Source organism: Hippocampus bargibanti, linkage group LG04 (genome assembly GCF_051943395.1).
Source record: "Hippocampus bargibanti isolate YZ-2025 linkage group LG04, ASM5194339v1, whole genome shotgun sequence".
Lineage (NCBI taxonomy): Eukaryota > Metazoa > Chordata > Actinopteri > Syngnathiformes > Syngnathidae > Hippocampus > Hippocampus bargibanti.
In genome coordinates, this window is record NC_142737.1 from 20,628,181 (window position 1) to 20,647,158 (window position 18,978).

Genomic DNA, 18,978 nt, shown 5'->3' on the forward strand with positions numbered 1-18,978 from the left:
TTTGAGTATGACTTATCTGATACACTGGTGCAAGAACATTTCTAATCTCTCCTCTTTCATATAGACAAAAAAACCTATGAGAATGGTATGAGTGGTTAAAATTCAACAAGTGTCCTTGTTTTTAATGTCACATATTGTTTATTATTGTATTGTAGCAGTAGAGGAAGGAGCGCACACGACTGACTGTAGACACGTGTTTATTCTAACTGATAACAAGTGGATCTAACTAAAACGTGGAAATTGCAGTGAAACATTCTTAACTTACACGCCTTCTCATCGCTCATTTTAGCACATCCAACTGTAAATGTACGGGGGGCTTAGCGGATCAGCCTCCTAGTACTTAAGTTTCAAATAGTTTATCTTCACAATCTTGACCTTCTACAACGGCATTATAGTGGTCGAAAACTATGTAACGACTCGATAATTACAGGATCACAAGATGGTGCTACTGCAGCAATACCAGCCAACAAGCTAACTTTGCTGCTGTGAAATGTAAATTTCTCCACTAAGAGACTAATAAAGGCAAATCCAATCCAATCCAAGATAGTGCACTGGGTGGAAGTGCATTCAAGGGTTTACACGACACTATTTAAGTGTGAAAGTTAAAAAAAGACCAGAATTCATTAATTCATTTTACGAATCAATAATACTTCACTGGTGTTGCAGGGGATGTTGGCGCCTATCCCAGCTGTTTTCGTTCACTTTCCTTGCCAGCCAATTGCAGAGCACACAGAAATGAACAACCATTTACACATATACTCATAGCAATGGTCAACTTCAAGTGTTCAATCAACCTACCATGCATGTTTTTGGAATGTTGGAGGAAACCGGAGGGAGGACCTGGAGTAAACCCACACAATGCAATCACAGGTAGCACATGAAAATCCCACACAGGAAGGCAGGAGCGGGAATTGAACCCACAACCTCTGGAATGTGAAGCTGACCACTGGTAGAAACGGCCTTCTAACTGTAACAAGAATAAAAATCTGTTTGACCATCATAACTTTCAATGGATTTCAAAGGGCATAATGTCTTTCCATCCATTTTCATTTTCCTCATTGGGGTCACGATGAGCTGTTATCAATCACAGTGTGCTGACCCAGTACTGGTCGCAGTTGGTGACCCTTGCTTCACAGACGATGATTGTCATTTTGATGGGAAGAGAAGGTTTCTTCAGCCGTCATCTGTACTTTTTTGAAGGTGTCGGACGTTTCACCTCCTATACAGCGAAACGTCCGACACCTTCAAATTTGTACAGATGACGGCTGAAGAAACCTTCTCATCGATGGACCACTCCTGTACGACTGAGAGCTTACACAGACATTTTGATGGTAAGGGACACATCTGCTATGATCAAGCTCCTTTTTTTCTTTCATTTTTTTTAATTTTTGCTACTTTTTCACTAAATTGTGTAATCTAAGTAACCCCCTAGAATACCTTCACGTACCCCGAGCAATACATGTGCCTCCATTGAGAATCACTGCTGAAGTCTATATACGGTACAAGACGCAAATATCATTGTCGACTGATAGATTTCCTCATCCATCTAATCAACACAAAAACGTTTTTTTCATCATCTCTTCTCCTCATCACTTGATCCATAATCTTGCCCCCCCCCCCCATACCGATCTGACCTTCTTCAAATTTCTATTCCCTCTCGTTCCCTCAGATCCTCTTCCTCCCTCCGCCTCTGTGTGCCCCGCCCTCCCCTGCCCGTCTCAGCACGATGGGTGACAGAGCCTTGAGCTGCTCTGCCCCCAATCTCACCAATCTCTCTGGATCTCACTTCCTCCCAACATTCGTAACATCAATTCTCTTCCCACCTTCAAGTCCCATCTCAAAACCCACCTATTTAAAATTGCATTTTCTGTGTACCTCTCTCTATTGTTTCTATTTATAATTGTATTGTATTTATTGCATCCTCTTTGTGATTGTATTTTATTTATTATAGTACCTATGCTTGTCTGTGACTGTAAAGTGTCCTTGAGAGCTTTGAAAGGCGCTTAAAATGTAATGTATTATTATTATTATTATTATTATTATTATTATTATTATTATTATTATTATTATTATTATTATTATTGAATACGCACACACACACGCGTGCGCGGGAACATACGTACAGAAACACACAATCATGTGCGCACGTCTTTGGAATGTGGGAGGAAATCGAAGTACCCAGAGAAAATTCATGCAAGCCTCGGTCAGAACATCCAAAATCCCCGTATTGAATGAAGGAGCTGACATTCAACCTCGTACCTCGGTGCTGTGAGGTCGACACTCTAAAATTTTATCACATGATCACAATGGTCCGTGTTGTTCGATTTGCCCGGACTTTCATTATATACTTAGTTATGCATATACTTGATGCATTATTCATGCTTTGAGAATAATCTGTACAATTATCTGTCTCATATGATTTAACGCACACACACACGCGCGCGCACACGCACACACACGCGCACAAACACACGCACGCACGCACGCACGCACACACACACCCACAAGCGCACAAACACACGCGCCCACGCATGCACACACGCACGCGTACTTCCACACACACACACGAGCGAAAACACGCGCACACGCTCACGCACATACACACACACACGCCCACGATGCACTCACACACACACACACGCACGCACGCGTCCGCGCGCAAACGCACACAGTGCATTTCATCCCCAAAAATCTAACCGAGTTAAAAGAAATAACAGCTAAAATTATACTGAATATCCTACATATTTAAAAATCTAACGTAATTTTGATAGCCACGGGAAAATATTTATTTGTGGAATCATTATAACTGTAATTGAAATTTAAAAAACGATTTGAGTCAAATTAATTTAGCTTTTATTCTGAAACACATGGCCGGAAACTATTTATCATTTAAATAGTGCTTGACAGCTTGGCCAAATTTTCAACATACAGGTGCGCTCCGGCACCGACGTTGTAATTGTCAGAGGATTGGGAAATGTGATGTCAGCCAGACTTCTACGCATTGACGGTGACTTCTTGCAACCCGTGGCACGTCGAGGCGCTCGAGCACCGCGGGGCCGCAAACTGGCAAAGCAAAGAAGCGAAACGAAAGGAGCGACGACTCTTTTTTTTCCTGCGTTAAATTTGGATGGCTTTTGCGGTGAGCGGTTGTAGAAGACCGTTTTGACATTTTTCACATCAACAAATGCATTGTGAAGCATCGCGTTGCTTGGAATATTTTCGTTTTCTTCGCCACGCCCCCGTTTTATCCTTCTGATTTTTTTAAAGCGGGGCGAGTGAAATGTAGCTTCGGCTTGACAGCTGTGAGGCGCCACATATGCAGCCTACAGGTCTGTGCGGCATTATGAATTCTACGAAAGGACGGTGCATGCTAAATGACCCTGCGGCATTATATCTGAATCTTATCAAGTAATCATTTTCTGTACACATGTAATTACATTTTTCTTGGCAAGTTGATATTATATTTTCTTTGCTAGGCTCTTTGATAGCCTCAGTCACCCCACTCCAAGATGAAGATCATCAATATTTTTTACCCTTCATGCAGCTCATAAACAGTGAAGACGGATTGGCTGCATGGAATACTTACAACGGTGTCTTTAGAGGGGGACACAGTGGTTCCGTGCTATGGGTACAAATGGGTCTCCAAGATGCATAACTCGGCATTTGTGAACAGTGCACCTTCCTGTTACCTTACAGCAAGTCACACCTCCCCGTCTACCTGCTTATGAAGAGCCACATCAACATCTGCCACCTTGGACCCTGGAGGCTGCTGTTCTGTTGATCAAGGAGCCCGCAACAAGGCATAGGCAGCCTGTTACGGAAAGCAGCAGAGGATCATAGACCCTGCAAGGCTGCTTACTTGAAAGCAGATCACTGAAGTCGCTGAGCTACGCTGGTTCCAGTGTGGCGCTGATGAAAATGTTCCAGAGTGAAATTTGACTGGCAGGTGGTTCTCTTTCGAACCTGCAAAGGAAAATGGCTCGCCCTGGATCAGGCTTACTGCTTCCCACAAATGGGCTGGGCTACCCTCCTCAGAATCTGGCGAGAGTGGTGGTCTGGGAGTGGATGAACGAACATGGTCGCTGGAGGCCCTACAGTGCAGCGGTGTGCCACCATATTGAGAACATCCTGAAGGGTGATGCCCGAGGAACTGTCGTTCTGGGACAGGTAGATGGCCAGCTATCTCCATACATCATCGACCTGCAATCAATGCATCAGTTTCGACAGGACACCGGTAAGAGACAAATCACTTTCACAGAAGGATGTTTGGGATGTCTTGTTGACTTTTCTGTCTAGAATTCCAAAACACATACTGCTCTGTAAAAAAAAATCCATCCATCTTTGTCTGTCTCTCTGTCTCTCGGATTGTCTCTCTGTTTGTCTCTCTGTCTGTCTGCCTGTCTCTCTGTCTGTCCGCCTGTCGCTCTACCTCTCCAAACACCGGACCGCTTTTCAGGGTTGTTTTTCCTACAAATACTTTTTAAAAGATGGTATTCATTTTTTTCAAATATTTCGAACAAAATAAGAAAATCGGAGAAGCTGATAATTTTACACCACCGTCAGTGTTTTCCACAGCTGTTTGTTTGGGTTATGGAAGACCTTTGGTGTGAATGATTATGTTAATAGTTGTCTTGTATCAAGATGCTTTCTTTGAGATTGTGTACATTGAGTGTACTTTAGATTGGGTGTATCTTTCTTTATTCGTCACAAAGTGGAGAAATTTACATTTCACAGCAGTAAACTTATGTAACGAAGAGGAAAGGAAAGAAAGAAGTAGAAAAACAAAATACAGGAGCTGCTGGAAAGGCAGCCACTCTCGCGGTGCCATCTTGAAGTAAAAAAAAATAAAATAAAAATAAATAACAAATAATATGACAACGCAAAGACACAGAGTCGTTCATTCTTCAGCACTAGCTGTACCCTCTTTGTGACATGAATAATTTGCTCTTCTTCCAAAGTCAGCTACTACAGCTTTGAGTTTTTACAAAACAAGTGTCGACACATAATATCGATGTAGCGATCCTTCTTCTGTAAGTTACGTCTGTATTACCTTTTAAGAATATCTTGGTGCTTGCTTTTATATTGTTATGGCTCAGTAATTCATGGCTCCATGTCACCAATTTAAAGAGGGCAAAAATGAAGCTCAGGAAAAAAAGGCAAATTGAAAAAAAAGCATGCCATGAGAATTCTATCAGAAAAAAAGCAAAAGAGCAAAGACATAGAATAATACGTGGCCTCTGACCAGATGTAATTCAAAGTTACTTCACTCATTTTTTAGATGTTTAGACTTTTGCCACCCAAGGATTGTGTGGGCCATACACAGACGTTGAAATATGATGTCGATCTATAATTAGGGAAATTGTGCTTCTTGCGCATGTGATGTCACATAGTCTCTCTTTGGGACTGATTAAAACTCGGCCTTGATGTGTGTGCCACAGAAGTCTTATGTAACGTTCAAGGGAATGAAAGAGAGTCGTCAGTGTCCCTGCCTGCTTTGGGACTTCTGTGTTCGGAGCATTCAAACGGCAGATGAAAAGGTGCTGCAATCATTTATTCATTCAAAAGTGTTGCTGGCATGCCATGACCTTGCTGAAGGGCACCCTGTCGGTGTTGAGACACATTCATCAAGTAAGTGGGTCTTGTAGCTCGGCGCAAAACTCTCCTCCAGATGTTAGATCTATGTGATGAATTTGAAGTAGATGCAGGAATCGATTTTAAAATACACAATTACTGTTGGGACTGTGCGGCGTTTTATCATGTTGCTTTCATGTGGGGAATGTGGCTCCATTTGGAAGCGAGTGAAGTATACCATTTAGGAGTGAGCCACGGCTCAGATAATGGGAACAAAGTTTCAGATTGACATGCATCTCATGATAAAAGTACACCACATGCCACTTCAAAGCAAAACCCAGTCAGGGCAGTCTTTGTTTGGGTCTGTGTCTTTTGACAGACGATAGTTGCCGAATTTAAATGTGGCCAGATGTTTTGGTTTTTGGTGTATTCAATAAAACCTTTGTACATTCTCACCAGCCAGTACTGGTGTGCGCAAGTTCATTTAGCTGTTGAGGCAAAATAGCGTTACAATAGGAATATATTCCAACCATCGATGAAAAGGTTTCTTCAGCCGTCATTTGTACTTTTTTGAAGGTGTCGGACGTTTTGCTTCTTATCTAAGAAACTTGTCAGCAAACTAAAGTTTTACTGGTAGTTTAGGCCCTATATATATATATCCCTACTGTCCAGACATGGCGGTGCCGGACTCTGCTATGATAGGTCCCTGCTCTCAGTTTGGGGGGAGCAGAGGACTACTCCCTATCAGTTATCAGATAGTTCCTGTCGTTCTGACTAACGACTGGCCTGATTGCCCCACTCCGCACGCCACCTCATCAGTATTACTAATCCTATGTTGCCTAAGCAGGCTATTGTATGTACGATCCAAATTGAACCTCACCCAACCAAACCGGTTTAATGAAGGATTTAGTTGTTTTATGAAAATCGCTTCTTTTACTCCCCTTTCAAACCATCTATGTTCTTTCGCTGAGATTTTAAGCTCATTGTCGTCAAATGAGTGGTTGCTAGCTTTTAGGTGCATATGTACTGCCGATTGGGACCCACTAGTATTATCCCTGCGATGTTGATAGTCTTTTTTTGAAAATTTGTTGAGTCTCCCCAATGTACTACCCTTTACAATTTTCATCCTTACAATGTATTGAATAAGCTACATTACTTTGTTTTTCATTTGGCAGCCTATCTTTTGGATGCACTAATTTTTGCCTTAAAGTGTTTATCGGTTTGAAAGAAGTAGGAATTCTGTGTTGCCAAAGGACTCTAGTTTTTCAGAAACTCCTGCAATGTAAGGTACTGCTACTCCTCTCCTTTTTGTATCTTCAGAATTTTTGGTTTAATTCCATATTCTTTCTTTCTGACATTTGTTAAATGACCACTGAGGGTACCCACAGTTTGTGAGTGCTCTCCTGATATGTTTTGACTCATTTTCTCTACCTTCAACGCTTGTTGGCATTAGTTTAGCCCTATGCTGGAGGGTTCTGATAACTCTTAGTTTGTGTTCATCCGAGGTGCAATACAAAGTGACTAACGTGTGTGTCCAAGGTGACTGCATTTGCATCGATCTGTACTGTCTAAATGTCCACCTATTCGTTTGTGTTCTGCTCCAACATGAAGTACATCTGCAAATAGATCAATTTGTCTTGACAAAGATGGTTTTCTGTGTCAGAAGTGCATTACACCACACATGAAATCAAGTATTTAAATATATTTGAGCTGGCAATCAAAACTGATCACTTTTATTTGGAAAGAAAAGTGTTGATACTCCTGTATTGGATATTTGATTTGTGAGTGAAGGTGTGCGTGTGCGTGCGTGCGTGCTTTTGTGTGTGTGTACACACGTGTGTGTGTGTGTGTGTGTGTGTGTGTGTGTGTGTGTGTGTGTGTGTGTGTGTGTGTGTGTGTGTGTGTGCGCGTCCGTGCATCTGTGCGTGAGCGAATGAGTGTGCTCATGCTACAAATTACACTCCCTTACACTGACGAGTGTATAACTCCCTCGCAAATACAACAAAAATATCGATAAAATCACAACATGCTACAATTCCCTTCTGACAGCTTTGCACATATTCCCATAATAATAATAATAATAATAATAATAATAATAATAATAATAATAATAATAATAAGCGCCTTTCAAAGCTCTCAAGGACACTTTACAGTAACAGACAAGCATAGGTACTATAATAAATAAAATACAATCACAAATAGAATGCAATAAATAAAATACAATTATAAATAGAAACATGAGAGAGAGCTGCACAGGAAATGCAATTTTAAATGGGTGGGTTTTGAGATGGGACTCGAAGGTACTAGTACATACATACTAGACATAAACTTTGGCTTTTTTTTTGAAAGGTCAGGCACATCCATGTCAGGTTGTCTGAAGTGTAGACATGGTTATTGACTGATGTAGTCACGAAAAGCGTCATGTGCCTGTGTTGGCTGCAAGATGAGCTAATGCGCCATTTGTCTGAGAGGAGCATGATACCCGGGGCCTGACGTTTATCGCTGTTTGTTGTGATGTTGTGTGTTACCTTCCCCCACGGCTGATATAAACCTGTCACATGTATCCTGACGTACAGCAGCCCGGTCACCTGCTCCCATTCCCTCTTTGTTCTCTTTGTGTACATGCCACCCATGTCTTGCAAATGGTTGAACTGCAAACTGCAGCCATCTATTCAAGCATTTTGGTTTCAAGGTGTATTGAATGTTTGCGACACTTTTGGCACAGATAAGCTCCCGACAGTATCCCACTGGATATATACTAGAGGAATCTCATGTTGGTTTTTAAATCAACTGCCAGGAAAATGTGCATCAGATGTCTTTGCTGCTTCTCTCTCTTATCTCTCTTTATAATTATCTGCAATAAGATAAAAAATTGGTTTGAACAGTAAATGGGCAAAAATGGTGTTCATGGTTTCCAAAGTAAACACAAAAAAAACGTTATTTTGATTCAACAGAGGACAACAGCAATTAAATATTTACTGTTGAGAATCTGAAATTTGGGGCATGTGGACATATTTTCTTGACAAAAATGGATCTAAATGATGAATCAATTTTATCTCCTAGATCAGCGGTCGGGAACCTTTTTGACTAAGAGCCGTAAAAGCAAACTATTTAGAAATGTTTTGCAGAAGTGAGAATAGCGAGAATATTTAGTTTTATCTGTGAGCCAGATGCAATCATCAAAAGAGCCAATATGGCTCGCGAGCCATGGGTTCCCGACCCCTGTCCTAGATAATATGGTCTACACTTTCTGTCGTTCGCTCTTTACAGCTTCTTATGAAGTAAATTTCCCCTTGGGCAAGCCCTGTTCGTGCTTCATATACACGACTGTGGGAGCTTAGTTTTATGCATAGTGTGGTTGAATATCTGGCAGAAAGCAGCTTCTGGCACTCAGCCACGTAAAATTGATCTGTTCTGTTCCCTCTGGGGCTGCTTGAACCTCTAAACACTTGAGTAGGCTGACACTCTTTCACGACACCCACTCCCACCTGTAGAACACGAGCTTATCTGCCACCGCCATCAGGTACCCAAGTCTTGTGGCCTCTATTTCACATTGCAGTGACTGCGTTTGCATTCTGACTTTGTTAATGTTGTGATGCAGAAGTGACACACAGTCACATAAGTGTGTACTCAGGAACAAGTGCTAAGTTGCCATGGTGACACTGGAAAAAGCCACTGATATTTTAAGGCTCTTTCAAATACTATTATGGATTGGATTGGATTGGATTTGATTTGCCTTTATTAGTCTCGCAGTGGAGAAATTTACATTTCACAGCAGCAAAGTGATGAAACGAATGAAGGTAGAAAGACAAAACACATGAGCTCCTGGAAAGGCAGCCACTCTCGCGGTGCCGTCTTGAAGTCAAAAACTACATAACAAATAATATGACAACACAAAGACACAGAGTCATTCATTCTTAAGCACTTTCTGTACCCTCTTAGTTACATGAAGCAGTTATAGATGAAAGAGGGGATGATCAAAGAGTCTTTCCAGCAGTGGGTCAGGGACATCATGATGGAATGTGCACGTCGACTACAAGCTAAATGTTGAAAGCAAACACGCAGCTGTAGCATCACGAAAAGATCACATCACATCTCCTGTCCCACATAAATCCGCTTCAATTCCAAGCCGCAGCAGTTTCACATCCGCATCGGCACTCTGTGCTGACACTACTTTCTTCTTATCGCGGGCTCCTCAAGCCATGCATCCATCCACCCGCAGACTGTCCAACAGCACCGACCTTTCCGCTGAACAAAGCGGGGCTGTAAAGATGCTGCCCACTACAGGCACAAAAAAGTTTTTTTTTTTGTTTCTTAAGTTTCTTTTAATCACAAGTTACTTCCTGGCTAGTGGCATCCTTTAGTGGAAATCACATCACACTCACAGCTGTGGATTGATCATCATGATGGAATGTGCACGTCAACTACGAGCTACATGTTGAAAGCAAACACACATTTGTAGCATCCATTGACGAAAAGAAATTGTGCTGGCAGAAGGGTCAGGGTGACAAAAAGTTTCCCAAGAAGGACATTCTGACACTGCACACATGCAGTGGGAGCTGTCATAAAAATAGCTTGCAGAAAATATATTGGATCACAAATGCGTAGCTGCTTTCAAAAAGATAATTAAAAGCCATCTCACAGTATATAGATATGATTTTAAAAGACAACATTTGATCCTTGTTTGTTTGTTTGTTTGTTTGTTTGTTTGTTTGTTTTTGTAGAAATGACAATTGACAGGATCACTTAACATATGGTTTATTTAGATGTCTGTATTATAACAATGTACCTTTTGTGGTGAATGATTTTCTTGAGTCTTTAGTCTGGTTTGTGATTTTTGAACAAAGAATTGTGTTTCTGCTTCTCTCTTGTAGATTTTTAGAAGTACCGTAGTTGAGATCCCACCTTGAGAAGGAGATAAATTGGCGTTTTCGTGTTTATGTTTGTTTGACAGTAATTCCATCTGTGCTGTATGTCATGCATATTAGCATATTTGGCAATAAAGCTGACTTTGACTTTAATATTTGGTGTCTCCCCCTCTGCTATTCAGTTTGGACACACAAGAGCATCTTCACTCCTCACTCACCCTCACTCATGTTTATAAATCTTATCTTGCTTGATAAAAAATGTGCAGCTTGTGCTCCCACGTCAGCTATCTCTTTGGAGCTGGAAATCTCTCTAAACAATACTCAGGGAGAGGATTTCCCAATTAGGCAGAACGGGAGTTATACAACCTAGAAGATAAGGTAAAGTGCAGACGCATAAAAATGCTGACTTTGAATACATAGCTGTGATTATGAGATATGTGATCGAACAATTGGAGCATGTGACGAAGCTTTTGTGGAGTGTTTGCCAACACCAGCGTTTTCATGAGCATAAGTGAGTATGTGATTGAAGCAAAGTACGGTGTCAACAATAAGTTGATGTGTGGTTGGGTCCATTGCTTCTTATACTGTTGGATCAGTACTTTATGGACTGAGATTATTGAACATTTTTTGTTGTTGCATATTTTTAGATCATTGTTTGTCTGCCGGGCAGCCCAGTAGTCGAGTGGTTGGCACACCGGCTTCACAGTGCAGAGGTCGTGAGTTCAAGACCCGTACCGGCCTCCCTGTGTGGAGTTTGCATGTTCTCCCCGGGTCCGCGTGTGTTTTGTCCGGAACCTCCGGTTTCCTCCCACATTCCAAAAACATGCATGGCAGGCAGATTGAACACTCCAAATTGTCCCTCGGTGTGAGTGTGAGAGTGACTGTTGTTTGTCTTTGTGTGCCCTGTGATCGGCTGGCAACCAATTCAGGGTGTCCCCTGCCTCGTGCCCGAACACAGCTGGGATAGGCTCCAGCACCCCCGCGACCCGAATGAGGAATAAGCGGTACGGAAAATGCAATGACGTGCGGTGAGGTTCATGGCTGGTGAGGCACTGACGTCATCACAGTCAGATTTACAAACATTTGAACTCCACAGAGTAGCTTATTCACCATTTGATTGGCAAGAGTTAACATGTTTTGTTTAAAATGTCATGTCATCATTCTTTATATACTGTATACAAACTGTAACATAGAAAAAAAGACTAACAACGCTTTATTATCGTGTTACCTTTACTTATAAATTAAGTGCAAGTCTCTCTGTCTCAATGGAGATCACTGCCAGTGAAGAAAGTCGTATTTGATCAGTCCTGTTCCGACTGTATGTTTTCAGTCTTTTGTGCTGAGAATGACCGCTCCACTGTTGCTGTAGTAGCTAGAACAGTGAGCAGGAGCAACTTCGTCGCTTCAAGAATAGTTTCAATGAGATGCTTCTTGGCCAAAAAGCTGAGAAGCTGTCCAGGAGATTTGCATTCATGCCTCACCGTTTGTGAGCTATACAGTCCGGTGTTGGTCTTCCTTTTATTATTATCTCCTGCTTCAATTGAAAGTCCAGTTTAGAAAATTCTTTCAATTTAGATATGTAATCCACCATTCTGAAAATAAGGCCAAGCAACATGAAAAAATGACTGGATGGTTGCACTTAACTTGCTAACTGTTTACTGTAGCTTTCTGTCACTAATTATATTATTCTGCAGCCGAGGAGACGCAAGAAGAATCTGTAATCACCAGCGCCCCCTGTCATGAGGCAGGAGAAGTGTGCCTCACCTATGCACACAGTTTTGATAAATAAAATAAAATAAACACTGTAGTACAGTGTTTATAAAGTACAGTGACTGTACATTATATACACCAGCTAAACTGGAGAAATTTAGTTCATATACGAAAAGCTTTTGAACACTTTAATAGTGATATGCAGAGGGACAGCAATGCGGTCTCACGACAGAACAAGCCAGCACAGTTAGCATAGGGATTGCGCAATCCATGGTGAGGCTCAGCCGGCTGGTGCCTCACCGCTGGTCTCTACTTAGTATTTGAACGGTAAATATGAAAATTCAGCTTTTTTGAAAAAAAAAAATAAAATAAAATCAAAAAATGGTGGAGTTAAATGGAAAAGAACGTTGAAGGGCAAATCACTAAATAAATATAACTGTGCCTCACCTGCCTCCCCTGACTGCACGTCACTGGGAAAATGGATAGATGGATGGATGTTTGTCTTCCTCACAGTATTTGGAATGTCATGCTTCAGGTGCAACTGTTTATTTTAAGTACATTACACTGGCTTATAATGTAAAATGGAGCCCACCTTGCTTTTGTTACATTCATGCTGCTGGAAATAGACGATTCCAAATCCAAATGTAGCCATTCATTTTTTTTGTCCAACCTTTCATCTAAAAATTCAGATTGGAAACAATGCTTTGTGTCCTTCAATACGGCTCATACAGTCGATTGAGCATTCTGCATAGGTTGTGAGAGCGGGAGGGAGAGCGACTGAGTGACGGATGGTCGACAAGAAATCCGCAGCCTGGTAACAGCAGTTCCGGTGATGATGATGTGGCCAAGAAATCGCCATGTTCCCATGTGTGCTATGTTTTGCTCATGTTATTGTCTGTGTACATGCAGTACTATGCTGCTAATGTTTGAAGAAGGTGGTGGTGTGGTTTGTTGAGGTACTTTTCATAGTACTGTGTATGTGGTAAATGTTCATGGGAATGACTGGTTGTGGTTGGATGGAGTGACATGGACAGTAACATGTGTCAGCATCAGTTGGACTGAAAACTGAGTAAAATCTATTTTTCTATACTTCTACAATGGGGAAGCAAGACATGGGCGGGAGGAAAATGGTACTTGGTAGTATATTTAGAATTGTTCACTGTTGGTTAATCTAGTATAGAGGTGCTGTAGTTGTTGTACATTGCACTGAAAACAAGCCTTTTAGCAGAATTTATGTGACACTCAATCAAGGCAATGACAAAATCATTGTATCCCTACTGACTAGTTTCTATAGTATTTGGATGTCAACAGGATGTGGACACATTGAGAATGAGAAAGGAAATCCAAATGGAGTAGTTACCACTCTGTAACATATTTTTAAAATGCCCTCATTTTAACAGCTCGTGTTCAAAATATTGAAAGGTAGATGGATAAACGCTTTCCTGGGAAACAATGAAACGTTTTATCAAATACTTGTACATCTCTGATTTCTCACAGGTATCGCTGAGGTCGAAAATTTTAAAACATCTTTCATGTATTAAACACACTTAGTAACCAATGACTCTGGTGCCTCACGCCAAAAGTAAAGTCAGATCAGCTCCTTATTGTTGTAGATCCATACTTAGTTTCAGAACTTACTGTGTATCACCTCTTCAGCATGGTTTGAAATCTGTCAACTGGCATTTATCTCAAATTGGTCACCGAAAAATTTGGGTCGTTGTTCTTTTTGTCCTTTGCACCTCTGTATGGGACAATGTCTGCGGCACCTCTCATTGGCTTTGAATTTCAGTGTTTCATGTTCTCCGGGTTCACAACAGCAAAGGCTCGATTCAGAAAATAAATTTCCTGTCAAGAAAAAAACTATTCATATTATGCTTTTCTGTATTGTAGAGAAAGTAGATGTTCATGGGGTAACACAATGTGTGTGCGTGGGGGATGGGGGTCCCTGCTTCATATATGCATGCGTGTGTGTGTGTGTGTGTGTGTGTGTGTGTGTGTGTGTGTGTGTGTGTGTGTGTGTGTGTGTGTGTGTGTGCATACGTCTGTGTAAGCTCTCAGTCGTACAGGAATGGTCCATCGATAAAGGTTTCTTCAGCCGTCATCTGTACTACTTAAGAAGTACAGATGACGGCTGAAGAAACCTTTTCATCGATGCATGTCACGTTCACTTTTTCTCTGCACTGTTATCCTCTGACTGCGCTGTGGCAGCATGATAAATTGTTGGATCCAAAATGAAAGCCCAAGGTGATTTTGAGAAAGTGTAATTGCCCCAGTGTGAGCTCTCGCAGTAGACATTTCACACTTGCTAGAAAGCATCTGACAATCAGTGTGAACTGTGCCACATTGTTGGCTCATAAAGCAATAAGCAACGGAATGGAATTATTAGTGCTGAAATTTTAATTGGCTCATGATGTTTCAGCAAATTGTCTTATATATTGATTATTTACTAAAAATCTCACTATCTAATTACTATGCAGATAATTGCATTTTTGACCGTGGGTTTTCTATGGGTTTCCTCCCACATTCCAAAAATATGCGTGGCGGGTTGATGGAACTCTCAAAATTGTCCCGAGGTGCAAGTGGCTGTTTATCAATGTGCACCCTATGATTGGCTGATACCCACTTCGGGGTGCACCCTGCCTCATGCCCAAATACAGTGTTAAATGATGTTGCATTTCTCTTCCGGGGAGGTCAATTGATACTGTTTGTACAGTATTTTTACAAATTATGGACACAACTTGTCCGGAGATGTCGGTTGTCCTTTAAGCAACATATGATACTTTATCAAACATTTATTATCAACATCCTGAGCTTGAATTGATATTTGACGTTTAACTGCAAACAACAGTTCGGTGTATATTATATCAAAGTAACCGCACACTGCAAATAAGAAGCCTATTTTGCTCAAACAATGTCAATCTTTGGATTGGATTGTGGATTGTGTTTGTTTCTTTCTCCCCTGATAAAACAATGGCATAATGAAATGTAGAGCACTCATGGTGCTGAGCAACTGATCATTCAGCCGTGCTTACTTGCCCCACCTTTTTTTTCATTGAGGCCTTGATGTAATACCCTCACATTTTGAGTCTGTGAGTGGCAAGTAGTCAAGAAATCCACAGATCCTAGGCTGTACTACTGGAGTTTGGTTCTGCCGATTATCTTGTACTTAATGTTTACACCAATACGAGGATACATTGCATCTAACTGCTCAGCCCCTTTTGCTCGATTGAGGCAACTATTTTTTTTTTTTTTTTTGTGCAGTCCGGCACATTTTCGAGGAAGGCAATTCAAAGGGCTTCACAAAGCCATACAAGAAATGTAAAAGCTAACTGCCATGTCATCAAAGCATGACAGCATTAAATGATCAATTTAATAAAAACAAAAACAACATAAAAATTAACCGTAAATAAAGATGAAGGGAGAAGATTTTCGCATAAATAAAAAATCTGGTATGTGACAAAAGTGACAATTCAAAGTGCTTTTGACTTTGATTTAAGAAAAGGCAGCAGGTCGTCAAGTCTTGGTATAAAAGAACAGAGAGGCTCTGCAAATTTTATTCCAAATATGTGATGCATAAAACGTCAACACAGCCTCTCTTCTTTAGTTGAAACTCTGGGGACCGAAAGCAGACCAGTCCCAGAAGACACAGGTGGGGTGTATGAGTTAAATAACCTAAAGATGCAGTCAAGCCTCATTTTCTACCAATTATTTGGCAGCAGAACCTATTGGTGAGCCCATTTTCTATTGCGTGTTCCCTTTCCAGGCTCAGGCCAAAGAAAAACATCCCTCTTTTTTTTTTTTTGTTGTTCCTTGGCACGGATCCTACATCAGTCATCGACCGCCAATCTCTCACCCTCATCATTTTTCTTTTCCATTTCTGTTGGTTTCCTGTTATTTTCTACCATCTACCTCTCTCATCCCTGTTTTCTTGCCATCTCGGTCCACCAAAACGATGTACATCCATCCTTGGGAGCTTTGAAAGTCGCTTAAAATGTAATGTATTTATTATTATTATTATTATTATTATTATTATTATTATTATTATTATTATTATTATTATGTTTGCCGACAAAGACCGATTGAAGCTTGCGGGAATCAAGTGGCAGCTCACTACAGCAATACAATATAAGGAGCTGCAAATGAATGTGTCATACCACCTTAGAAAATGAGCTTTAATGTGCGATGTTGTGAAAGAAAAAACAGTGATATGGAAGCGTACAATGTTGTAAAACCAGCTTAATGCCGACTGCCATCCTCATTATTATGGTCTGTGAAATCAGCTTTGATGTTAATTAGCAGCTAAATGCTCTCATGGAACACTTCAAGTGCACAGGTATGAAGATGGCGGCTAAGTGAGCTTATGTGTCAGTTGTATATGTATTGAATAAAAATGTTACCTTGTAGCCGTTGAGGAATGAGCACACACGACTAAATGTGGAGACGTGTTTATTCCAACGGCTAACAAGTGGATCTGAACTGAACAGCAAAAGCAGTGTAATATATGTAACATGAACCGCCCCCTCCTCTGCACCTGCTGGGTGAGATGCCTGGTCCTAGTGCCCGCCACACAGCCCCCCCCCCCCCCCCCCCCCCCCCCCCCAGAACACCCAGAAGGAAGGTCAAGGTGAAAATTTTGCAGGGGGCTTAACCAGCCTGCCCCAACGACTACGCAGTCCGTCTTTCGGTGGTGAAGGTGATTTGGGCGAGACCTCAGTGGGGGAACGACACTCAACCCTGGCATGCCGCGGTGAGGCTGGAGGTTTCGGAGGGCGTCCGCGACGTGGGGCCTGGGCCGGCGAAACGTCCTCGCCTGCAACTAAATGAGCCGGTTTGAGCCTGTCTATTGAAATGCCCTCCCTCCGCCCACCCATATCGAGCACAAAACTCTTTTCACCGTGTTCGAGCACTCTAAACGGGCCGTCGTACGGCGGTCGGAGGGGAGAGCGGTGGGCATCGTGACGCACAAAGACGAAACGGGCTGACCTAAGAGCAGACGGAACAAATATTTTGGGGACGCAGTGGTGAATTGGTGCTGGAGTCAGGGGCTCTGCTGGCAAAAGGGGGAATGAAGGTGCACCCGAAGCTTGAGGCAGAAATTCACCAGGAACGCGGAGTGGTTGACCGAGCACTAACTCTGCGGGGGCGGCGTTAAGGTCTTCTTTAGGGGCCGAACGTAACCCGAGCAGGACCCACGGAAGCTGGTCGACCCAGTTACCTTCCGACAGCGCGGCCCGTAGCGCGGCTTTCAGTGACCGGTGGAAGCGTTCGCACATCCCGTTAGCCTGCGGGTGGTAGGCCATAGTGCGGTGTACCTGCACACCCAAGGACTGTGCCATGGCCGACCAGAGCTCGGACACAAACTGGGGGCCTCTGTCCGAAGTGATATCGGATGGCGTGCCGAAACGTGCGACCCAGGACGACAGAAATGCGCGGGCAATATCTGCCGAGGTCGTGGATGTCAGGGTTTTGCGAGGTGGTGATGGCGGGTTCGGATCCCAAAAAGCAGGCAGGAGGGAGCAGGAGGTTGTTTGACAAATTGTATTAAAATAAAGGTCAGCAGTAACAAAATGTAAAACATCAAAATGATCTGAATGGAAAAAATACAAAGTAGCAAAAGAAAACCAAGTGTAAAAGTCCGCCAAGGTTAAACAAACACGTACACAATGCATGCAAGCCAACCAACCAAGCAGCAAACAAACAATGAATCGGCACCGGATGATCGTGCCAGGTGTCCTTTTAAGTGTCATTGATTATAACGACCAGCACCTGCGAGGCTGCCGGCAGGGCTGACGTCGCTACCCGCTGGTCGCCAATCTGATCGGGACGACCAGCACCTGTGCAGGTGCAGGCGGGGCCGACAGAGCCCCCCGTTGGTCGCCAACCAGATCATGACAGTACCCCCGCTTCAAGGGGCTGCTTCCAGAAGTCCCAACAGTCTCCCAAAAGGTCCACTCGCCAGGGAACGGTCGGTGGAGAGGGCAACCGCTGCCTCTCCAGCATACGACGGGCGGCGGCCTGATGGGAACGGGACTCGGCCTGGGGTAGACGAAGACGCGGCACGGATCGTCGTGGGCGTGAGTGCGATCCCTCTCGCACGTTCACGCGACGGCGCATGGCTCTGCGTGGACGTCGAACTGCCAGGCGCAGAATGGCACCCCGTACGGCCGTATGGGACCAGGTCTCGGCCGGACGCCGACGTGGGCGTGAACTGCCCGGCTCCGGGGGAACGAGACCAGTCCAGAGCCGCTCCGGGATCCAGCGGTGAGTGGGGTCTCGGACTGACGTTGACGCGGACGTTGCACGGCTCGTCGTGGATGAGACTCAATTCGTCATGTACGACGACAGCGTGGCTGGACGTGGGCGTGCAATGCCAGTCACCCAGTTTCACCCTGGACGGCCACCTGTTATTTTCTACCATCTACCTCTCTCATCCCTGTTTTCTTGCCATCTCGGTCCACCAAAACGATGTACATCCATCCTTGGGAGCTTTGAAAGTCGCTTAAAATGTAATGTATTTATTATTATTATTATTATTATTATTATTATTATTATTATTATTATTATTATTATTATTATTATTATTATGTTTGCCGACAAAGACCGATTGAAGCTTGCGGGAATCAAGTGGCAGCTCACTACAGCAATACAATATAAGGAGCTGCAAATGAATGTGTCATACCACCTTAGAAAATGAGCTTTAATGTGCGATGTTGTGAAAGAAAAAACAGTGATATGGAAGCGTACAATGTTGTAAAACCAGCTTAATGCCGACTGCCATCCTCATTATTATGGTCTGTGAAATCAGCTTTGATGTTAATTAGCAGCTAAA

At 42.7% G+C, this 18,978-nt stretch overlaps 1 protein-coding gene across 9 annotated transcripts in view; it reads left to right on the forward strand.

The window, feature by feature from the left end:
• The first annotated feature begins 2,889 nt into the window (after positions 1 to 2,889).
• Positions 2,890 to 18,978, forward strand: part of dtx1 (deltex E3 ubiquitin ligase 1) — a 43,441-nt gene continuing 27,352 nt past the window's right edge. For 4 of the 9 annotated variants that reach the window (XR_016114728.1, XM_088994630.1, XM_088994635.1 and 1 more), the window contains exon 1: positions 2,891 to 4,234. Coding sequence is in view for 7 of the 9 variants with exons in the window: in XM_088994630.1 (XP_088850756.1) it covers positions 3,976 to 4,234 (259 nt within the window). In the remaining 2 variants the exon portion in view is untranslated. Of the gene's footprint in view, positions 4,235 to 5,502; positions 5,629 to 18,978 lie in introns of those variants that run through there. The other 5 variants (XM_088994631.1, XM_088994632.1, XM_088994633.1 and 2 more) reach the window with 5 other exon arrangements.